The 24,700-nt window shown below is 31.5% G+C and overlaps 1 protein-coding gene across 6 annotated transcripts; it reads left to right on the forward strand.

Moving 5' to 3' along the window:
• The first annotated feature begins 369 nt into the window (after positions 1–369).
• Positions 370–24,601, forward strand: LOC124427135 (E3 ubiquitin-protein ligase HUWE1). Of its 6 annotated transcripts, none has more exons than XM_046969692.1 (55): positions 370–710; positions 829–1,106; positions 1,908–1,980; positions 2,334–2,552; positions 2,635–2,874; positions 3,012–3,074; positions 3,156–3,374; positions 3,704–3,975; positions 4,081–4,357; positions 4,585–5,226; positions 5,382–5,651; positions 5,758–6,267; positions 6,363–6,806; positions 6,883–6,999; positions 7,075–7,209; positions 8,180–8,466; positions 8,589–8,826; positions 8,906–9,028; positions 9,120–9,374; positions 9,499–9,816; positions 9,916–10,047; positions 10,128–10,376; positions 10,443–10,792; positions 10,884–11,124; positions 11,242–11,395; positions 11,509–12,730; positions 13,020–13,161; positions 13,240–13,345; positions 13,508–13,804; positions 13,938–14,082; positions 14,181–14,322; positions 14,406–14,532; positions 14,622–14,771; positions 14,852–14,992; positions 15,106–15,291; positions 15,389–15,563; positions 15,650–15,835; positions 16,000–16,228; positions 16,319–16,499; positions 16,615–16,987; positions 17,139–17,315; positions 17,392–18,010; positions 18,162–18,337; positions 18,426–18,607; positions 18,711–18,770; positions 18,883–18,954; positions 19,029–19,156; positions 19,281–19,518; positions 19,625–19,900; positions 20,050–20,238; positions 20,314–20,501; positions 20,586–20,719; positions 20,832–20,997; positions 21,122–21,312; positions 21,448–24,601. In XM_046969692.1, the coding sequence occupies exons 3-55, from the start codon at positions 1,936–1,938 to the stop codon at positions 21,548–21,550; spliced, it is 12,501 nt and encodes a 4,166-aa protein (XP_046825648.1). In that variant the 5' UTR covers positions 370–710; positions 829–1,106; positions 1,908–1,935; the 3' UTR covers positions 21,551–24,601. The 6 variants fall into 6 exon arrangements, with proteins under 6 accessions (XP_046825648.1, XP_046825643.1, XP_046825645.1 ...); XM_046969687.1 differs by having other exon boundaries at positions 371–710; positions 18,862–18,954; XM_046969689.1 differs by having other exon boundaries at positions 371–710; positions 13,020–13,155; positions 18,862–18,954.
• The last annotated feature ends 99 nt before the right edge of the window (positions 24,602–24,700 follow it).

A 24,700-nucleotide genomic window follows, 5' to 3' on the forward strand; every position in this document is an offset into this window, starting at 1 on the left:
TTCTCAATATACCTAACAACGTATCATCTGCGGAAATGATTATTTGGTTGGCTAGCAACTAATAACAAAAAATGATCATTTGAATCTAATGAAGTAATATTTTTCAATAAAACATTTAATAGATCATTCAATAATAAAAATGATTATATAATTTCGAAAGGAATGACATTTATTTTGATTTTATAAAATTATTTTTATTATATGAAATCGAATACAAGAAATAATCTAACGATTACCAAGGTCTTCAAGTATATCTAGGGAATTCGAACTATATCATACTGTGACTATCTCTAGATAGAATGTTCCCGAAATTGCGTATTCAGTGGTGGCAGTGGATGAACAAATCGTTGTAGTCGACTAGAGCGCTCTTTGCTCGGCTTGGCAGCGATTAGTTTGTGCTTAAAGGCACTTTAGACCCTTACGCGCGTGTGTGTACTGTTGTGATCGTATTAAGTATAAGATTCGTACTCCACGAGCCATTTCCCCTCCCCCCAGTGCGGTTCAAGACGCAATAACACGTACAGTAATTTTTGAGAATACGGTGTCGTGTAGCGAAATTATCGTTTCTTGTAGAGCCAGTCAAGATATTCCGTTGTGCGAGAAAGACTCGCGGAGGACGGGAAACAAGAAACGGTTATCCTTCGTGGAATGCTTCAGTAAAATGGCGGTAATCGACAGTGCAATTGGTGCTCAACGATAGAGGAAAATCGGTGCGTTCGGATTATCGACGACGTTTTAAAGTTGTTTTATATTCGTACTATCACGATAGATATTCGATTAACTTACAAACGACATTGAGTTTTGAACTAAAACCTTTTTTTCATCAAGGTTTCTCTTCCGTTATCGGTTTTTTTCTTCTTTCTTCATCGCCTTCAAATTGAGAAGAGCAGTACATCGCGAAGAAGGATAATAAGGGAGGAGGATCAGGTTAGCACCATAGGGTGCTGAGGAGGCCATTGCTTGCGCTCGAAATCTTCCTCCACAGTCGTTACGAGCGCGATGCACGTGTCACATCGTAATCTTTGCAAGAACGTTGAAAGCGTTAATACAAACGAAAGAGAAACGGTACGAGTAGGAGTCGGTGTCATCGACGAGATTAAAGTTAGGTGAGAGACAACGTCCTCTGATTGTGTTCATTCGTGATGTATTTTTTCTCTTCGTAAGAAAGATAGAGATAGAGATATAGAGACAGGTAAAGTAAAAAAGAAGAGAGAGAGGGAGAGAGAGTAAGTGAAAGAAAGAGAGAGAGAGAGAGAGAGAGAGAGAAAGAGATAGAGAGAGAGAGAGATAGAGAGATAGAGAGAAAGAGAGAGAGAGAGTGCGAGCGAGCGAGCGAGCGAACGACGAGCGAACGAGCGTGTATATGAAGAAGGGGTAGAGAAGAGGAAAGAGAGAGTACGAAATTGCTTTCCTTGTTGTCATGCGAGCGAACGTCGTTACGGTTTAGAATCGAATTTTTTATTACTGACGTTTGTCAAATGTAAGCAAATCGATAGTATTTCGATTGTTTTTATTGTTTATTAAATATTTTCATATGATAGATAGGTTAGGCTAATCTAACAGATGACTTTGCAAAATGATACCGTGGTTCGTGGTTTTACGAACAAGAATTTTCTGGATAATCCGAGCGAACAAAACGATATAAAGTATGCAAAAAAAAGAAATAAACTAAATATTCGAGTGTTTGCCATGATATCATTAAATACCAATAAGCACAAAACATTTTTTATGGATATTGGTGAAAGTTCATAATTAGGGGATATATTATATGCTTTGTTAAAGATGTAATTTTTTAATTGATAAATTAATTCTATACCAATTAGACGTAATAATAAAACAAAATCTAATTTGAGTTACATTATTAAATATTTAAAATAAACCTACAAAAAAATTATTTTTCATTTCAGATACTAGGTCTTGCAAAGAAATACTAAAATGAAGATCGACCGAAGCAGGTTGAAAAAGTGCACTTCAGAAGTTGTAAGTAAACTACTTTATAAAATAAGTGATATATAATTTATTGCAAATTCATGTGAAAATCTTTGAGAGTTGTTTCAAAATACTTTATATAATATCATTTAAATCATGACATAATACAATGATAGCAACATAAATTTATTCTTGAAAATGACTGTAATAGTAGACAATTTTTTTGGCTACTATTGTTTATTGTTGGTGTATGTGTCTATGTGTATGTGTATTGGAAGAAGAATCAATTATATAAATAGTTAGATAATGTAATACTTATTTATAACACAATTTCTTTTAATGGAAATATGCAAGAAAAAATTGTTTGTATGAAACCAAATTTATATTAATTTATTAATCTATAGCCAGCAGAATGTCAAGCCCTCATAAGCAAATTGCGTTCTTGCTCACACGCGGAATTATTAGAGGAGCTAAAACAAATAGATGCTTGGACTTTTGGAAAGTGCGAATTATTTCATTGGATTGATGTCTTGGATCTTAGCGACAGTATTTTAGAAGAAGCTACAGCAAAAAGCTCAGATAATCCATGGGAATTGGCATGTGACTTGCCTCAAAATGCAGAGGTAAATTTAATATTTCATATAATTAAATATATATAATTTTTATGAGAATAAAAATAAAAATAAAATGAGTAACCTTTTACAGGCAAAAGAATTACTTCTTTGGGTTCTCCATTTTACTACATTGTTAATTGAACATTCATTCTCACGGCATTTGTATAACAGTATGGAACATCTAATTACATTATTATCAAGTTGTGACATGCACGTGGTTCTTGGTGTATTAAATCTTTTGTATATGTTCAGTAAGCGTAGTAATTTTATTACTCGTCTAAATAGTGACAAACGTCAAGCTCTTCTTAGTAGACTTAACCATCTAGCAGAGGTTAGTGTAATCAAGTTTTGTTATACTAAATAGATTACTTATAATAATAGTAATAATAATAATAATACTGATGATGATGATGATTGATGATGATGATGATGGTAATAATAATTTTGATGATTTTCTTCGATTTATAGAGTTGGGGTGGAAAAGAAAATGGTTTTGGATTAGCTACATGTTGCAAGGAACATCCAGATAAGGTATTATATGAATTTCGTGTATTTTATAAAAATTATAAGATTAATTTCAATGTTTTGAAACATTTCTATTGTTTTATTCAGCCATTCCCGTCAAGTGCTACAACATTACATTTTGAATTCTACGCAGAAAATCCCACTGTAACAGAGAGTGCAATTACATCAAATATTAGTATAAAAAAGATTGGTCAAACAAATTATGCAACATATATACATATAGAAGGTGTAGATAAACTTGGTAAAACACCAGCACAAATAATGAATGACTTATTAAAAATTTATAATGTACCTCAGGATCGTCAGGTATATTCTTTATGATTAGTACTTATAGAGTATATAGATATATCTTGTCCATGATTATCTTAGTTTATAACATTATAGTGTTTATAACTTTCAAACTGTAAATTATAAATAATTTATTCTATAATAGAATACATATGATTATTTAATATCATTGATATTATTAATAATAAATTTTATTTTATTTTATTTTCATATTTGAAGTATTTATTGATATATTTGTTTCTTATATAGTTATGGTAACGTATTTCGAATAATTCTTACATTCTTTACATTACATGAAAAGATTATATATATATATATAAGATTAATAATCTTTTCCATCTTTTCAGATGGCTTTATTGACACATGTTAGACTGGCTCACAGTTTCTCAGATTATCGTAGGCGTTTGCAATGTGTTCAAGCCCGTCTTCAAGCATTATCTGTATTAGTATATAGCAATGCATTGCAAGAAAATGCACATAGTCTCTTACATGCTGGACTTCTTGAAGAATTAGTGGAATTACTTGAGTTGCCACACTCTCATCTTGTTGAAATTCGTGCTGCAGCATTACGCACTCTTACTAGTATTATACATTTAGATCGTAATCCACATTTTCCAAAGTATGTAAAAATTTTATTATTATTTTTATAAATTCATATTTTTATTACTTTTATTACATTTATTAATTTTGTTTACACTTTATATATATTTCATATTTTTGATAGAAAACCTGGCTCTAGATTAAATATGATCATTGATGTGACTGGTGCCAGTTCATATCATGGCTTTCTACCTGTTCTTATTCGTACTTGCATAACAACATTAACATCATCGCAAGCAGATGGACAGCCATTTCCACTGCCATTGGCAACGGCTTTATTCAGTTTTTTATTTCATCTTGCTAGTTATGAAGCAGGAGCAGAAGCTCTTGTTAGTTGTGGAATGATGGAAAGTCTTCTTAAAATAATAAACTGGCCAGGAAGTGAACTTGAACATATAACGGTATGTAGATTGTAAGAGTACGAATATTTTAAACTTGAGTTAAGTTTAATTTTAAGCAATGAATAATAATTGCAATTAAATATATATGTATTTCATTCTAACATAGCCACTTAACAAGTAATTTTATGAAAAGTAACTGCCTTATACATTCGTATGTTAACTAGCATCATTTGATTTTATGAATAGTATATAGTAATATATTTTTTTTTTGAAATTTATATTTATAGTTTGGTACTAGAGCAGTGCGTGTGATAGATTTGATTGCAAATATCGATATGCAAGGATTTCAAGCTCATGGTGGTTTGGCTAGTTTTATTAATCGACTTGATATGGAAGTTAATGTCTGCAGAAAAGAACAATCTTTTGAAATAGAACCACAGCTTTATGAAGATACGCCACAAACTGTACATGAAAGAACTTTAGAAAGAGATGGAGAGACTTCTTCACGCCGCTTAAATGAAACTTTTGAAGAACGCGAAGAATCTTTGAATCCAATGGAATTTTCAGAAGATGAAAATATGAGTACTAAAACAGATGATAAAAATGAACAATTACCTGATTATTCTGCTGCAAAGACTGGAAAGACTTGTCTACTACAACGTGCTGCGCTTTTAAAATCTATGTTAAATTTTCTTAAAAAAGCAATTCAAGATCCAGCTTTCTCTGATAGTATTCGACATGTTATGGAAGGGACGTTGCCGTCATCTCTAAGACATATTATAAGCAATTCCGAATATTATGGTCCTTCTTTATTTTTACTTGCTACCGATGTTGTAACAGTATACGTTTTCCAAGAACCATCATTACTCTCATCACTACAGGATAATGGGTTAACAGACGTTGTATTGCATGCTCTTCTTATTAAAGAAGTAAGTGCATCTTGTATTTATAGCTTATATTGTGATTACGATCGATCTAGTTGAATGAAAGATTTCATTACTAGTTTTAAGTACTTTGTATTTATGTAATGAAATTATCTACCAAAATTTATAGATACAAATGTAAAATGATTTTTTATATTTAGGTACCTGCAACTAGAGAAGTTCTAGGATCATTACCCAATGTATTCAGTGCACTTTGTTTGAATCAACGTGGTCTTGAATCATTTGTGAAACGTCGTCCTTTCGAACGATTGTTCAAAGTGCTTCTGTCACCAGTTTATTTATCAGCTATGCGAAGACGTAAAAGCGCCGATCCACTTGGTGACACAGCTTCTAATCTGGGCAATGCTATGGACGAATTGATGAGACATCAGCCAAGCTTAAAAGTTGATGCTATTTCTGCAATTATTAAGGTACATTATTACTATTATAATTATAATAGAGATATATAAGTGATGATATATTTATATAATTTAAAAAAATAATATTTTATTAATATAAAATATTTGATATATATAGTTGCTTGAAGAACTTTGCGTACTTGGTTGCGATCCACGATATATATGTTGGCGCGGTGTTAGTAAATCAGATAATTCTCCATCAAATTCTGGATGTGGAAATCGTCAATCTTCGGGTCAATCAGTTGGCGTTGGCGTTGGAGATTCAGCAGGTGGTAGTGGTGGAGGCGGAGGAAGTAGTAGCGACGAAGAGGAAGAAGATGAAGAAGAAGCTAGCACTAGTTCTCATCCCCAACGTGAAGAACAACCATCTCCATCTCCTGCACAACCTGGGCCACCACCTCAACCTAGAGAAAAAACACCTATTGCCTTGGTTGATTACATTCAGAATGTTATGAAGTTCGTCGATGCTATATTGAGTAACAATTCGACGGATGATCATTGTAGAGAATTTGTTGCGCAAAAGGGACTTGTACCGCTCCTTTCCATTTTAGGATTACCAAATTTACCAGTAGATTATCCTGTTGCTCAAGCAGCTCAGGCTGTAGCTTCAGTGTGTAAAAGTATTTTGGTAGGTTGATATTTAATGAAATAAATTGAAATTTTAGAAATTAGAAATTAGTAAAAATTAAGATCAAGTATTATAGTTGTCATTTTTATTTATAGAACTTAGCACATGAACCTTTGGTTCTTAAAACGGGATTGTCACAATTAAATGAGGTTCTAAACTTGCTAAAGCCTCTTTGCAGTAACATGCAATCGCCTGCGGGTTCTGTTTTACTACACGAATTGGCTTCAGCTCCAAATCTTGAGACAGCTTTCACAAGTGATACAGCAACGCCATTATTACACGCTATGAATGCAGCTCATGGATATATTGTAATGTTTGTCCATGTTTGTCGAACAAGTCAAAGCGAAATTCGAAACTTATCTATGAATCATTGGGGATCTGACTTAGGTTTAACAGTTTTAAAAGGATTATCTAAGTTATACATGTCTCTTGTTTGGGAAAGTACTTTATTACTTGCGCTATGTAGCGAAGATATCATTCCAGCTGGTTGTGACTTTGGAAAAGAAGATATGGACAAATTAATACCGCCCGAATTAAGAGTAAGTTACAGTATACTTCTTATTATTTTACTTTTATGTATTAACAAATTTTAGACACTAATGTAAGTTTTCTTAGACGGATTGTGAAAGTTCTACATGGTCTGGTGCTGCTTCTTCTACCGATATAGGTAGTAATGGAATGACAACTGCCATGGAAGCACTCAGCACTGATCCTCCACCTATACCCATGGAGGTAATTATAAATTGATGAATGTAGAGCATAGAAAAAAAATGAATCATAATATTAAAATATTTACCAAATTCTTAGGTCGATGATAAGCCAAGTACAAGTGCTGGAAGGACTTCACCTAATTCTCACCAACTTAAATATATTAAGCCTTTATTAGGTGCATCATCGAGATTAGGTAGAGCACTTGCAGAATTATTTGGTCTACTTGTTAAGGTATAGTTAAATTTACCTTTTATAAATATTATATACATAGTATATTTAATAATATTGCATTATACAAATTTTGTTACTACTATTAAAAACTATATGATAGCATACATATAATCATTGGCGGATTTTGTCTTCAAGGGACCGACGTTACAAATCTTTTGAGTCTCATTAAAATAAATTAATTATACATAATATTTATTCTCTCGCTTTAATGCAAATAATGAAGTGAGAAATTCATTGCCTAAATTAGATTATAATCGCAAATATAGAAATAAAAATTATATGACGGTCATCAAATATTAAATTAAATTTATTATATAATATAAATTTATATTATTGTTTAGGGGCTTTTGCCTTATAGAGCCCAATGCGACCGCTTCTATAGCTTGTAAGTAAATCCGCCATTGCATATAATGTATATTAATGCATACTATAATTGTTCTACTATATATAATATACGTAGAATAATATTGTCCAATATACATTTTGGTGCCTAAAAAGTAAAACCTATTCTTAGATATATTTGGGGCACTGGTAGCAAAAATGGCAATTTTTTTTATTCTATTAGCTATAATTTTGGAGATAAGCATAACAGCCTTATATGCTAATTCAACAGGTTTTCCATAAAAACTTAAAATTTTTAATTGTATAATCTTTAAAAAATAAATGGATCATATTAGATTCTAGAATTAAACTTACACTCACAATGTTCCATTTTCACCGTAAAAAATCATAATTAAAAATATATACTTTATTATTAAATTATGATTTTTCTATACGAATGTTTCGAAAATTAAAGCTGATACGATGAAACCGATGCTATTTTTGGAATTAGTGCATCAAGTATACTTAGGAATAAGTTTAACTTCCAAAGCAACAGATAAAAACTTTTTTTAGTTGGGCTGTATAATTTAATTTATAAATATATATTATAATTATATAAATATATACTACAATAAACTTCTTTTTAAAGCTTTGCATGGGTTCACCTATAAGGCAAAGAAGAGGACAACAAATGCCTTTAACTCCTGCTCTTCCTTCCCAAGCAGCAAGAAGCGTAGCGACTGCTTTGAATCGTTTATTAACGCGTGGTCTATCTTGGGAAATTTTACCTCCATCGCCAATTCCTAAATTCCAATTGACTTTCTTAATATGTTCTGTGGGATTTACTTCTCCGATGCTTTTTGATGAAAAAAGGCATCCATATCATTTGATGCTTCAAAAGTTTGTTCTTTTGGGTGGACAAAATGCGTTTTTCTTGTAAGTATTATCAGGATACATAGATCCTTCTATTGGCACAATATATATATATGAATATATTTAAGACATTTAATGGTATAATTTTTACTTTACTTTATATTTATTTTATTTTATAATTACAGAACTTTCCAATGGGCATTGTCAGGAGGGGGACAGTTTCCATTATCTGAAGGTTTAGAACATCCAAATTTACCTGATGGAACTGGAGAGTTTCTAGATGCTTGGCTTATGCTCCTTGAGAAAATGGTGAACCCTAAAGCAATTTTAGATTCCCCGCATGTAGTATCATCTAAATGTACAGGAATGTATGATAGGTATGAGGTATTTGATCCGATAAAATACCTCACAGATATCCATAAGGTAATATTACGAAAGTTATTATTTACAAGTGCATATGTATTTCTTATACTTTTATCGTGTAACGTCTGATTTATTATAGAAAGCTTTTAAAGCGGTGATGCTTATGTGGGGTAAAAAACCATTAAAAAATTATGGAGCTCGTATGACAGAATCTATATTATCGATCTTGCGGCATATATTACGCGGTGAAAAAATAATTAAGGTAAATAATGTACAATATTTAAGATCTTTTCGATGATTACTGTATTTCAAATATAAAATGAATTATCTCAATTTTTTAATAAAATCCACAGGAACGCTCTGAAAGAGAGAAAAATAATGAAGGTGTTTCGGCTAGTGGTAGTGGTAGTACTAGTTCCGTTGGTAGAAGTGGAGCAATATCAGATAGACGAGATGAACCAGAAGCAGATGTAAACTTGGAACATTTGAGGCAATTGATGGACATGGGTTTTAGTAGAGCCCATTGCATTGAAGCTCTTTTACATACGATGACCGTTGAGCAAGCAACCGAATATCTTTTGGCAAATCCTGCTACATTACGAAGACCAGTAAGATATAGCGTAACTTATTCATTATATATTAATTATGCGTACAGAGTTTTAAAAACAAAATAAAAATTATTCGATTATTACAAATCTTAAAAGAGTGACCATTGTATATGTTTGTACTTAGGATGCTCCATCGGGTGATCCAAATCGTGTTGTTACTATGGAATTAGAATTAACCGAAGACGAAGACATAACGCAGGTTCTTGCTATGGCATTTGCTGATACCGATGCATTAAAAGCACCAGGACCAGAAGAACCTGATAGAGAGACAACATTAACAGAGAGCATAGATGAATTCACTCGTAATGCGTTAGCACAATGTCTTAATCTTTTGGATCTTATGCCAGATACAGTATATAGAATTTGCGATTTATTAGTAACTATCACAAAAAGAAATGGGGATGAATGGCGAGATAATATGTTACGGCAATTAATACGAGAGGTAATTTATTTATTAATGTTATAATTCGTAAAACAATAATAAAGAATATTTATTTCTTTGCGAATTAAACTTCTAAATAATATTACAATAATTCAACAGATCGGTGACTTAGTCGATTATTTGATCGATATTACTAAAAGTCAAGATGAAAATGCTGGAACACGATTAGTAGAATGCGAAGAGGCAAATAAAGTATCAAGACGTATCTACCTCTATACTTTATTTTTTGAGGTTGGTATACAGAAATATCGATTTACTTAACTTTATTCTATTTACCTTTATGTTTTTACTCTATATTTATATTATTATAGGGTACCTTTCAAGAAATGCGAGTACCTTGTGCCCGTATTGTCGAGGAGTGCGTTATGTTAGACAAACTTGTGAAATTACTTGTTATGAGTGAGGGACCGCTTACTGCTAATAAGAATAAGATCGTAAAAGAAAGTAAGGATGGAACAGTCTGTGTGAAGACTCCTAAATGGCTTGCACCTTTATTATTACTTATAGACCGTTTAGAGAAGGTTGGAACTCTTACAAAAAGAAAACAATTAATGCATAAAGTAAGTAGACGATACAATGAGAAGTAATTAATACAAAGAAATATTTCTAATTGGATGCTTCACTAGGTCACAAATTGCATGTGGAAATGGTTCGATTTAAGTACTGGAAAATGGACTCTTTATTCACCAATGAATAATAGAATTATTAATGAGGCATACTGGGCTGGTGAGCCTAATGTGCGTATAACATGTAGCAGACGTCGTTACTTAATAACATTTTCATGTATGACTCAAGTAAACGAGGAAAGTGACAATAGGAGACCAATTACGATGGGTTTTAACTTCAACAGTGGTACAAACGAAGATGGTGGTTCTGGTTCGGATTCTAATATGGATACCGACGATAGTCCAGTCGAGGAAAAACGAAACGCTGTTGTACAAGGTTTAGATCCTAGTATAGCACCAAGTATTGTACGGTAAATTTAATCTTCTTGTTTTAATTAATAATATTATTAATAAAATAGGGATATCGCAATATATTTATTCATTTACTATTTATATTTTTAGTGCTTGTGTAAAATTATTAGCCATCCCAGTTGATCGCGATACACTCCATGCCTTGATGAAAGTATGTTTGCGTTTAACGAGGGATTATAAAAATGCAGAAGTATTTGCACGTGAGGGTGGTGTAAAATTGCTTTTAGAAATGACTCAGTCCAGTACTTTTATCGGATGTATTAATCTAAGTACACTCCTCATAAGACATACATTAGAAGAGCCACGTATTCTACGTCTTGCTATGGAAAAGGTATCACTTTTATAATTTCCGCATCAATTATAAGCGTTTAAAGTGATATTGGATATTACAAAAAACACATTGAAGAATATGAAATTAATACATTCTGATCTTATTATTTCTAATTAGGTCATACGCACGCGCACACAAAGTAATATTCCTCCTGCGTACAAAGAAATTTTGTTTATGACTCGACAAATCAGCAGTGCAGTATGCCGCAATCCTGAAGTTTACAGAGAAGTTTGTGAAAATATTCTTAGGGTTGATATTAACGTACTAAAAAGTGAGTATCTGATTTTTGTAATTGGAAAGATTCAAGATGATAAGTAATTCTATTTAAAAATTTAAATTATATATAAAAATTTAATTTGTGTATATACGTATATATTATTGTAGGGGATGATATTGATAGCAGATTAGTCGTCAAAGCCTTACCTCCTACTCATTCTCCAGCCTTACCAATGGTAGAAGAAGTTTCTATCGGCGTTGTTCGAGATCTGTTAAATGCATTAATAAAACCGGTACCTATACTACCTGATGATGGATCTGTAACACCGACCGGAAGTCCAGAAAAAAAGACAACACATTCAACCTCTGCAACTGGCAATGCATCTTCCTCATCTTCAAGACGCGACGTACTTAGAAGTAATGCAATGTCTACGAATGATCCTTTAGATGATGATGACCAAGTATCTCAAATTATTCCTCTTAAAATATATACGGATGTAAGCAGTAATGGTAAAGCAGAATCGGAAGAAGCGAAAAAGCCATTATTGGCAAAGTCTGCAATATTAAAGACATTAGCCGATGCAGTTCGGTCCTATGGTGCAATTGTTAGTCTTATTACTGAACACACATATAGAGCAGGCCAGAGTGAATTAGTGACAGAAGATACCACAGCTCTTGCATTTCTGCTTGATAAACTTTTACCGATGTTACCAGAAAACTCCAGTGATCGTCAATGTAATAATATGGCACGTACGTTAATAGCTGCTATAGCATCGTGTAATCATTCACCGGATGTGCAGACGACATTAGTAACCGAAGTCAAAGCGGCATTGACACGAACATTGGCACTTCCAGAGAGTGCAGAAAAACATGCACAATTGCAGTTATTAATTGGTTTAATTTCTACTATGATCGATAGTTGTCCACTTACATCACACGCACAGCTAAGAGCATCGTTGAAAATTCATCAATATAATAATGTTAATTATATTGTTAGAATTATGCTTAAAAAGGGTATCATAACTGACTTAGCTAAAATTCCGCATAGTCTTGATCTTTCGAGTCCACATATGGCTGGGACTATAAATGCTGCTTTAAAACCTCTTGAAACATTATCTCGTATTATTAATCAACCAATGCCTGGAGGTATTAATAAATTCACGAAGCCAAAAAATAGAACCGTTCATGAAGAACCTATAGGAGAACAAACTGGTACTACAACTTCGGAAACTACTCATGCTGTCGGCGAGGAAACTATTGAGGATGCAGAAAACACCGAGCATGACATTTCGGTGACAGCAGAAAGTTTAGAACCGACATCCGAGAGTCACGTACACGAAGTGGGAGATGAAGCTGCCTTAGAAGATATCATGGATCAACTTCTTGAAAGGTAATAATATATAAATAATTAATTTTTAAATTAAACTACAAGAAATTTTTTAATTCTATTAAATTTCATTAAAATATATGAATTGCTGAAAATGTTGATGTCCTTTATCTTTATTTTTAATATTTTATGTTCTTTATCTTTAATTTTATATAGAAACATAATTTTTAAATTATATAAATTATTTTTAAATCATATAAATTATTTTTAAATAATTTAAATTATTTATTTTATGAATGACTAAGAAATCAGATATGAACTCAATAGTTGTGCAATGCTTATAATCAAGCAGTGTGTTATTTTCCAGAGATGGTTCTACTGTGGCAGAAGAACAATCGTCTCGGTCACATCGACCAATGGATATTGATGATGAAAGTCTAGCGATGCGTGATCCAGAAGGAGACTTCGATCCAACACGTGACACCACCGTAAGAGTAACATCGCTTTTCTTTTTTCCCTTCTATTATTCTATTTTTTGTATTTTTTTTAATAATTTAATTTTATTTTTATAGGAAGATCTAATGAGCTCTGATTCGGATTCTGATAGTAATCAATCAGATGATAATGAAGACGAAGTTCAAGATGACGAAGACGAAGAGGAAGAAGAGGAAGATGAAGGTAAGAGTAGAAATATCTCATTATTCCATATGTAATTATCCATAGTCTCAAAATATAACTAACCATTTGTATAAGAGGTTTTAGTGTAGTTTAATAATTTTATCTGTAACAAACATGTAGATTATAACAGAAATGTACATAGATAACAATTTATCTATTCAGGCGAAGAGAATGAAGAAGAGGAAGAGGAAGAAGAAGAAGGTTCGTCAAACTATGAGGAAGATGGAATAGAATTTTATGAGGATGTTGGAGAAGCTAGTGGTGTCTTTCGTATGTTTCCATCTGCAGAACGTGATGGTGGCAATGTTGTTATGATACAGCATAATATTGATAATCAAGACAATGTAAATACAGTGTCTTCTACACCTATTTCAACTCGACCTGGTCTATCGTGGAATACAAGTTTCCCTCTACCACTTGGTTTATTTGAAGAACCACCTTCTTTCTCTGAAGGAAATGGTAAGTACAAATGATTTCAAGTATAAATTATACCGAATTTTTAATCTGCGAACTTTTGCGTTTGTTAAAAGTAATGTAATATTTGCCTATATATACTTGTCTCATCACAAGAAGATATTTATTCTGATTTTAGGTATTAGTTCACATCCTATATTAATAGCTCAAGGTAGTTTTGATAGCGGAAACCCAAGAGCTCAACGAGTACTTCGTCATCGACGATATCAATATTTACAATTATCCAATTCTCGTAATCCAAATCCACCTGTAATATTACAAAGGTACGTACTTTAGTAGCCTTCACTATTGTTTAATAATTTGTTTTTTTTTATTTAATTTTTTCTTTTCTTTTCTTTTTTTTTGTCTTTTATTTACACAGACTCTTAGGTCCAACTGCACAGAGTCTTCCCTTATCAGCTAGTCAAGTTTTAGCTTCTAGCTTTAGGGACACACGTGTTGTTGTAATGGACAATGGTCTTGGAATATTTACAAATCAAGAAGAAGAACAAATTGATTTTGTAGTAAGTAAATAAAATTTATAATAGTATTTTATTAAATGTACTTGAAAATTATAATTTTATTATTAATGACAACAAATTTATAGGATCAATCAGGTTACTTATTTGGACCAAGTTTAGCTGCAACATTAAATAACATTCCAACTGCATTACACTGGTGGATCGAAGAAAGCAAACTATTAGATGGAGATTCACAGCCTGATTGTTGTGTTGGTGAGAATTATTAAAATATGGAAATATATCAATCATGTTTTTATATAAATTTGTAATATACATTCTATAATATTTCATTTCTAAAAAAGGTGTTGTGCATAAAATGATACCTAGTCTTGAGAAACATAGAAATGCTGAATTAGCTGAAAGAAAAGAAAAACGTAAGAAACAGCATGGTTCAGAAAGGGAAAATGAGAGAGACGGAAAAGAAGAAAAAGACAGTACAAAAAATGTTGAATGTAAGTGCAAATGGAATAGATTAATATGAATAAAATTCTTTATGCAAGATATAATGTTAATAAATATGTCTGATCTTTAGCGGGCCCATCAACAACAATTTCAATAGAAGAAGAAAGAAACTTGGCATTATCTCAAAGAGATGACACGATAGTTATTACAGCTCCGGAACCTCATGCTGAACCTATAAGACAAGAATGCATACCTGATGAAGATATCATTGGTAAGTGTAAAAGCATATTGCATATTATACATAGAATAATGTCGTTTGTATTTTATATTTTACATTAAGTATTTTTATCATTTAATAAATGTTGATTATTATTATTTACTTAGATGTTACTGGAGAAATGGAAGTAACAGTTCAGGATGACGAAGAAAGACCACGTCCTCCTCCACCACCAGAAGAACAATCTACAAATACTAGACAACCCCGGATTGATTGGACTCCTAGATTAGAGCTCGCTGAAAGTATCGTTGATTCCGTACTTGCTCCTTGTGCTTCTGAAGTTTCGAGGCTAAGTAAATATATAATGTTCATTGTTAGTTCGTAATATAGAATCTTTATAATTAACAATTTTGCCTGAGAATTTCATTTATATATTATTTTATGAAATAGGACAATCGGAGCATACTACCGAAACATCAAATGAAATGCCAGATTGTACATCTACACCAATTTTAGTAGATTTTAGTCAAGAGGTAAATGAAGATCTTTCAAGAGAGAGTAGTGATTCAGCTGATTGGATAAGACGTCTATTAACTGATGATAGTCAATCTGGTGTGGAGCGAAAGTAAGTAGAATTAATTATCGTAATTTTATTATACTTTTTACGTATATAATAATAATAATAATGCGTACTTTTTTTAATTTCTTTAGTGCAAATATCGTCGGTCAAGATCCAACGTCTTCGACATCTGAAAACACACATCCAGAAACATCGAGCCAACAACAGCAATCACAACAGCCATCTCAAGAACAGCAGTTGCCAGATGGTGTGGATCCATCCTTCTTAGCTGCCTTACCAGAGGACATGCGTGATGAAGTCATAGCGGAACAACTAAGGTATGTTAAAATTGATGATTTGTAAATTATATGAATATTATATGAAAATTGAATATAAATAGTATTATAAAGCAGCAATATATTTCTAATATAAATAGCATATTTAATTTTAATATTTAATATTTAATTTTAATAAAAATCAAATATAATTTATTATTATACAGACTTCAGCGTATAAGACAACGAGCTCAAGCTACAGCAGCCGAAGAACTTGCAGGGCCGGTTGAAGTAAATCCAGAATTTTTGGCCGCTTTACCACCAGCTATTCAAGAAGAAGTTCTTGCCCAGCAAAGATTGGAACAGCAAAGACACGCAGCTGCTTCTGCAAATCCGGAAGATCCGGTCGATGCTGCGGCATTCTTTCAAAATTTACAACCTTCCTTACGACAAGCTGTTAGTAAATTTTTTAACATTCAGTTAATTCTTTCTTAAATATTGAATTTATTACTACAATTGTTCTCCAATTTCTTTATTCTCTCATAGATTCTTACGGATATGGAAGAATCGCAAATATCTGTCCTACCTCCAGATTTAGCTCAAGAAGCTCAAAATTTGCGCAGAGAATGGGAAGCTCGTAACCGGCATATGATGCAGGAAAGATTCCTTAGTCATGTTAGTCAAAGCAATACAGCGTTATCGAGTATATTGAGAAGTTCGGGTGGAGGTAATTATTATTCACTTAATGATTAAAATTGATCTATTTAAAATCCAAAGAAATAAAATTTAATTTATATGATTGCATTAAAGAAATTAAATTAAATAAAATGTATCTTTAATAGGCAGAGGGGGCGGTACACGATATGCTATCCATGCAGTTCCACAGAGAGCTCAGTGGGGATCTTGGAATCCTCGCGGAGATACTGCTATAGCACATCAAGGAGCAGGTTTACGTTTGAGAGGAAGACAATTACTTGATCACGAATCGATGGCATGTTTGTTGGTTTTACTATTTGTCGATGAACCTAAAATTAATACTTTAAGACTTCACAGAGTGATCAGAAATCTTTGTTATCATGGCAGTACAAGAGAATGGGTAGTTAAAGCCTTACTTAGTATCATGGAGAGAAGTAATGATGAAACTAGAGATATAATTACAGATTTTAGTGGAAAATTTAAAAGAAAAAGTTTGCTCCCTACCGCTTCAGATTATTGGTAAAGAAATTGTTTCTTTTTCTTTTCTTTCTCTTTTTTTTTTTTTTTTAAATTCTTTTTAATTAATTTTTTTTTAATATATATATAGCATACACATGTTCTACAAAAGTAAATAAATAGATTGAGAATGCTATTATTCTATTATTTTCAGGTATCCTAAAATTTTTGAGCAGAGAAATAATACACAATCGTGGCTAAATATTAGCATGGATGCAGCATTAGGATGTAGGGCAAATGTATTTCATATTATCAGACATGGTGGTAAAAAATCAGAAAGACAAGGTAGCATAATAGCTATTCATCCACAAGCTGCACCAACAGTTTGTAGGTTGGTATATCAAAATTTCCTTTGTATCTTGATAAAAAAAAACATGTTCCTTTTTAACGTTATTTTAATTCTATAGGCACACATTAGAACTCCTGATCTCCTTAGCAAAAAGTTTTCCGGGATATTTTGTGCCAATCAAATCTAAAGAATCAGAAGATAAAGATAATAATAAGGAAAAAGATATAGGCAATAACAAGGATGAAACTATTTCAAAATCAAAGTCTGCATCAAAACCAGGCAAAAGCGATATTCCAGATTTTTGGGATATGTTACTAAAACTCGACTCTTGTGCTTCGAAGAAAGGAAAGTCTGTTGCAAGAACTCATTCAAATTCAAATTTGGGAATGGATTCAGAGCATACAATGACAACTTTTGAAGCATCTCCATTTGGTCAATTAATTTCAATGTTAAATTGGTCAGTTATTAAACGAAGCAGTCAATTAACTGATAAACTATTACGGCTGCTTTCTCTGATCTCGATCGGATTGACAGAAGTAAATCTATATCGTCGACAAGAAGGTAATAAAAATAAAAAAACAGAATTGAGTAAAGAACAAAGTGTTGCTGCGCCAGAAGGACATTTGAGATTAGCCGTACAAGTATTGACCAGTAAAAGTTGTTCCGAAGAAGGCTTAGAAGATGCAACGGCATTGTTGCTTAACTTATCACACTGCCCAGATCCAACTAGACAATTGGTATAGTATTACTAAAGTATTATATATGATATATGATTTTTTTACAATTTGCCATTGAATATATTTAAAAATATGGAGTATTATATTTATTATTTATAAGAGATTAATTGTTTTTCTAATTTTTCTTTTTATTTATCATTCTTTCGGATAGATACTGAATTTACTCTTAGAAGGAGCGATGGAATTGGCAAATATGGTCTGTGAACACATCAGCGATTTAATGATAGAACTTAAAGTTTTGAATCGTGAATTGAGCAGAAGGAATTCTATCGAAGAACAACCATCAACTAGTTCTGGGGGAGGTGGACGTGGAATTCTTTTGGATAGGTAAGAAATTTCATTTTCATAATTGGTACATTGTTAGTTTTTGTTTTTTATACCATTGAAGATTAAAATCTATAATATTTGTTTAAAGATTTACCAATGAAAGCGTAGTTGTAACGGCACCAAGTAAAGTCAAAGCCGGAAGTGATCTCCAATTACCATCAATGGCTGCTCTTGTCAGTAAGACCTCTAGTCAGGCATTCTTTTTAAGAATACTTAAAGTTATTGTACAGATAAGGGAAGCTGTGCGTTTAGCAAGTACAAAGAAAGCAGGTATAAATTTAAAATATATTTATAACATTATTACAATTTATAATTAAAATTTTATCTTGCTTTAAACAAAGTATATCTTTATTCTTTTATCTTCTATATATAGCAAACCAAGCACCTGCTCCTACTGCAGATACGGCAACATCGAGTCAAATCTCAGGAACAGGTGATATATTGTATTTACTGTTATTATTTACTTATATATAATTGTTATTATTTAGTATTATTAGATCATACTTCATTATGCCATGTTTCAGCCGATGATACTTCTTGTGCAGATGTTCCTATGGACACGGTGCAAAGTAGTGCTGCTAATTCGGAAAATACAAAGACGATTTGTCCACGTACTGGTAAGTTAGATAAAAATGGAATACATATACGCGCGGTAACAAATGAAAATAATGTACTTTTTTTTTTATCATAGATGATGAAAAATCACCACTTCCACACTTAAGTGAAAGTTTAGTATTGGATCATTTATGGGAAACACTTAGTGCTTGTTTGTTAGAATTGGAATATACTCCAGACCATCATGCCGTCCTTGTTTTACAGGTAAGGCAATTATATTATTGAAGATATTAAAATAAGCTGTTAAGTTTTGCTAAGTTTGACCTTTTTAAAAATATCGTAAGTATCATTAAAAAAAAAAAAAAATCTTTTCATATCTTATTTATAGCCTGCCGTGGAAGCGTTTTTCTTAGTCCACTCATCGTCTACTACATCTCGTGAACGACATCGCAATACTAATACGGAAAATCGTGAGGTCGTGCCAGATTTAGCGCCAGTTTCACCAATATATTCCGATAATGAAGGTACTTCTCAAACAGAAGCTGGTACTAATACTTCCTGGGATACAACTATTTCAGCGCAAAAAACTCTACCCCCGGATCAATTAAAATTCTTGAAATTTGCTGGTATAGTTTTTATTTATATTCATATATTTGTATTCGAGATTACGTATAAAAACTTTGTTGTCTCGTATTTGTTTCTTTTATTATCTTACATATTGTATTATTTTAGAAACGCACAGAACGGTACTGAATCAAATTCTACGACAAACAACCACCCATTTAGCCGATGGTCCATTCTCGGTCTTGGTTGATCATACACGAGTATTAGATTTTGATGTAAAGCGTAGATATTTCAGAACAGAATTGGAACGAATGGACGAAGGTATCCGTAGAGAAGAATTGGCAGTTCATGTGCGTAGAAGTCATGTTTTCGAAGATTCATTTAGGGAACTCCATAGAAGAAATGCAGATGAATGGAAGAATCGCTTTTACATTGTTTTTGAAGGTAAATTAATGGAGTAAATTATTATTATTTATTTTTTTTAAATAGTCTTGTTGATATCGATATATTGTCTGGGCATAGATAACTTATCTGTCAAAAGAATCGATAACAGTGATTATAAAAGTAATATTATTTTTATTGATTTGTTAAAGGGGAGGAAGGGCAAGATGCAGGAGGTTTACTGAGAGAATGGTATGTCATTATTTCGAGAGAAATTTTTAATCCCATGTATGCTCTCTTTACTGTTAGTCCTGGAGATCGGGTTACATATATGATTAATTCATCTTCTCATTGTAATCCTAATCATCTATGTTATTATAAATTTGTTGGACGGGTTATTGGTTAGTAATATTGTTTATTATTATCTATTTTGTTTATTATCACAGCGAAGTAATGAAATGTTTCTTTTTTAACAGCTAAAGCTATTTACGATAATAAATTATTGGAATGTTACTTTACACGTAGCTTTTACAAACATATACTTGGAATCCTTGTAAAACATACTGATATGGAAAGTGAAGATTACAGTTTTTATAAGGGTCTCGTTTATCTTACGGAGCATACTATTGCTGATCTTGGCTATGAGTTGACATTCTCAACGGAGGTAAATGAAATGATATTCAAAATTTATTTTTATAAACTTAAATGAATATTTAATTTTAAAATAAAAATTCAAAAATTTTATCAGGTAAACGAATTTGGTGTTAATGATGTTCGAGATTTAATACCAAATGGCCGTAATATAATCGTTACAGAGGAAACAAAACTTGAATATATTAGGCTAGTATGTCAAATGAAAATGACTGGAGCAATTCGCAAACAGTGAGTACAAGCATAGATATCTTTCTCAATGAATTTAATAATTATATTTTGTTATTTATAACGATATTAAAGAAAATTATCTTTTGTTATTATTACAATCTTTTTTTTGTAGATTAAATGCGTTCCTGGAAGGCTTTTATGATATTATACCGAAGAGACTGATTTCCATATTTAATGAACAGGAACTGGAATTATTAATCAGTGGATTGCCTAATGTAGATATTGAAGATTTAAAAGCAAACACTGAATATCATAAATATAGTGCGACGTCCCTGCAGGTATACTATCTTTTGCAATATATAAAATCATCCATATAATAATTGATTTATAGCAATCTCTTATATTTAAAATCAATGAATATGCTTTAACTTTAGATCATTTAAAAATAAAATTTTTTAACAGATCCAATGGTTTTGGCGTGCATTACGAGGATTCGATCAAGCCGATAGAGCAAAATTTTTACAGTTTGTTACTGGAACTTCTAAGGTACCTTTGCAAGGTTTTGCTGCATTAGAAGGAATGAATGGTGTACAAAAGTTCCAAATTCATCGAGAGGACAGATCAACGGATAGATTACCATCCGCTCATACATGGTTAGTACTCGATTATATAATCGTCAAAAAAAATTTAATGATTTATCCTATACCATAATATCATATATTTTTGTACATAATAGTATGCTGCATGCGTGTTCTTCAATTATTTATTTATAAATTCTTCAATTATAGTTTCAATCAATTGGATTTGCCTGTATATGAAACATACGACAAATTACGCACGAATTTACTCAAGGCAATTCATGAATGCAGTGAAGGATTTGGATTTGCATAAAGTGTAATTTGAATACTGTTTTTACATATTATAAAACTTCATCGTAAATGTGTTGCCCTGCCTATCTACGATATATTATAGAACATGGCCCTTATAATTATTGGCTTATTATTAAATCGGAGATATTCTAAGCAATCATGCTTAATCTTCGTTCAAGATCTACTGATGAGACCTATACATCAACGTATATATAAGATACAAGCGTATGTATATACGTATAATTATCACGATGTAATTATTGAGAATAATTTTCAATTATATCCGCTACTAAAGTTTATTTCGTTGAAAAAGATCTTGAGGAAGATGCTGAGCTTTACAATAATTTCCAACAAAACGTAATATAGGAAATTTAACTAAGTTATATGGGTAAGATAAATGTAAGGTTCATATTTAAGTAGTAGGAAGTTTAATTTCTCATAAGGAATACATAGGGTGTAAAATGTAATATATTGCACTTCAACTGATTGGCGATACGTTGTAACCGGTTCGATAGTTTATATGGAAATAATACCATGGATACTGCTGGGGAGAAAATGTAGCGTTTAAAAACGAAACGTTGTAAGAGAGCAAGAGAGAGAGAGAGAGAAAGAGAGAGAGAACTATGCAAGTAAATGAGATGTGTGCGAATGAGTGTGTGAATTTGCAAATAAGGGAGCAAAAGCTCCAAGTAGAACGGGAAATATTGATGGAAATGATGAGCCTAATTACAAGATTTCATAATAAAAACGCTGTTCTGCCCCATGTAATGTATGGTTGTACACTATTAGTATTAATAATTATAACTAACTTTTAAATAATAGTAATGATCGCTAATTAATATCATTTTAATATTAATCATTCGAAATGTGATGTTAAAATCGTGTAATTTTTTCTTGAAATCTAACGAAATAAAGTTTACAGTTGAACAGACATTACTTTGTAAACACATCGAACGGGACAATATCAATTATGCGCGCAAAAATACATACAGTTATATTATTGGACTCCTTTATTGGATATTGTTAGAGAGAATAACTACCTAGAAATCATAGAATAAACAGAACATTGTATTTCTTCTAAAAAGAATTGTATTTTTTACTGCGTAGGACAACTTTTCTAATTGCATTCCTTATTCCGTGTTGAAACAAAACACATTTGTTGCTCTTTTGCGCATTTCATCTCAATAATAACGCCTGGTAATTAATTTAGATATGGTTTTTTAAAATATATACGTATACATATACATATATATATATATATATATATATATATATATGTATATGTATATGGATATGTATATTGAATGCAAATATGCTTCCATTAGATTGAACAATTCAAGCGGCCAATGTCTTTCGTCGGTCACTCATACACAATAACGTAATATATGTATATACGTTATATGTGATGCATATATCAAATAATATATACACATATGTTTATGTGCTTATTCGTGGCTTTTTGTTAAGTCCTAAAAGAATATGGCAGGTGTCTTTGTAAACATATACTAACAAAGAAAGATCATGACATATTATCTTGGAATTTTTTAATTAGATTGATAATATGATAGAGAGTAGTGAATTAGAAGAAATCCTAAAATATGTTTCTACAGGTTATTATTTTAAAAAGTCAATTTTTATTTACAAATATCAACATTGTTGAATCAAACTGTTTCGTTTGTATATTATATTATCGACATTCATGGGAGAAAGAAAAAAATGCTTTACAATATCGTTGAGAAATTAGAACTTCGCTTCAAAAAATTGTTTTTTGTTGCATATTATGTAAAAAAAAGTGTCAAAAACTTGAATCTTTATTTCAACAGCAACGATGGCATATCAACGACCGCTCACGGTTTACAACATAGAGACCCGAGATCGATCCCAATTGCGAAGTCTGTTTGTTTTCTTTTTTTGCAAGTTTTTACTTATTTTATTTTATATATATTCAGAATATTTTTCTTACATGTCTGAAGCATATTTTTAATTATATTTCTTATTTTTAATTATATTTTTATATTTCATAAGAGATCCGCTAGCACCCTTGTCCATAGACAAGATTTTATTAATTTTAATAATTTTCTTTAATAATTTTAATTTTGAGAAATAAATTCTCTCTGAATCATAAAATGATCACTTCCAAATCAAATATAAAGTGAGCATGCATATTTATTGTAATTCTTGAATGCTTTCCTGTTAATCTTTCTTTTAGTTTTCAGATAATAGTCTTCATAGTAACATAAAGAAAAACGAATGTTTGCACTATGAATAGAAAATTGATATAGAAGATCCTTGTTTGTTTTTATTTTAATGTTAACAAGAAAGCAAAAATATATACATATATATTTTTTATAATTAGAAATATCTCTGCTTTCTGTGATCAATTCTGAAGGACTTTGCGATCTGAAAAGAAAATTTTTTACTTGACGAGAAAAGTATGCATCAGATGGTTGATAATGGTACACATTTCAGAAGAATTATTTTTAACGTGCATCTTGATAAATTGTTCTTTGTATTAACAAAATATATCGTATAAACTATTGTATTTATTTGAATCTAAAAGTAGGAAAGATTTGTTTAGTAATATTACAGATTTCATTTTTTATTACTTTTACGAAAAATGTACAATATAAAACAATCTTTCTTAAGTATAGTTATTAATTTTTTAGTAAAAACTTCTTTCATTGATTAAATTTCAGATCGGTTTTTTGAGAAAACCGCTCTTCTTGAAGAAACTATTTTAAAGAATTTTTTAGTTCATGTTTACTCGACTCTTATATTTTCAATCTAATTTCAAAATCGGAGGATAATATATCGTGGCCTCTTCCAATAAAAGAAAATCAAAGGAGCGATGAACTATCCTCAACAGGCGCTGTTAATGTCACGATCTGTATGGAAGATACACTCATACATACAAACAGAAACAGAAATAGTATTCATGTAGAAACTTCTGCGCAAACTCTTTAAGCAGAAAAATATGCGGTATTATGCATCAAGCAGTTGTCATTAGTATGTATATGCTCTCTTTAGACTAATGAATAAATAACTCTTTTTTGGGAGGACTATTTATCTGCAACGATAATCTTTTTTCTGACTTCATTTGTTATATGTCCTCTATTTGTTTAAAAATAGAATAGTAATGTTGTCACGGTGACGTTACTGATGAAAAAGCAAC

This window comes from Vespa crabro, chromosome 9 (genome assembly GCF_910589235.1).
Source record: "Vespa crabro chromosome 9, iyVesCrab1.2, whole genome shotgun sequence".
Taxonomy (NCBI): Eukaryota; Metazoa; Arthropoda; class Insecta; order Hymenoptera; family Vespidae; genus Vespa; species Vespa crabro.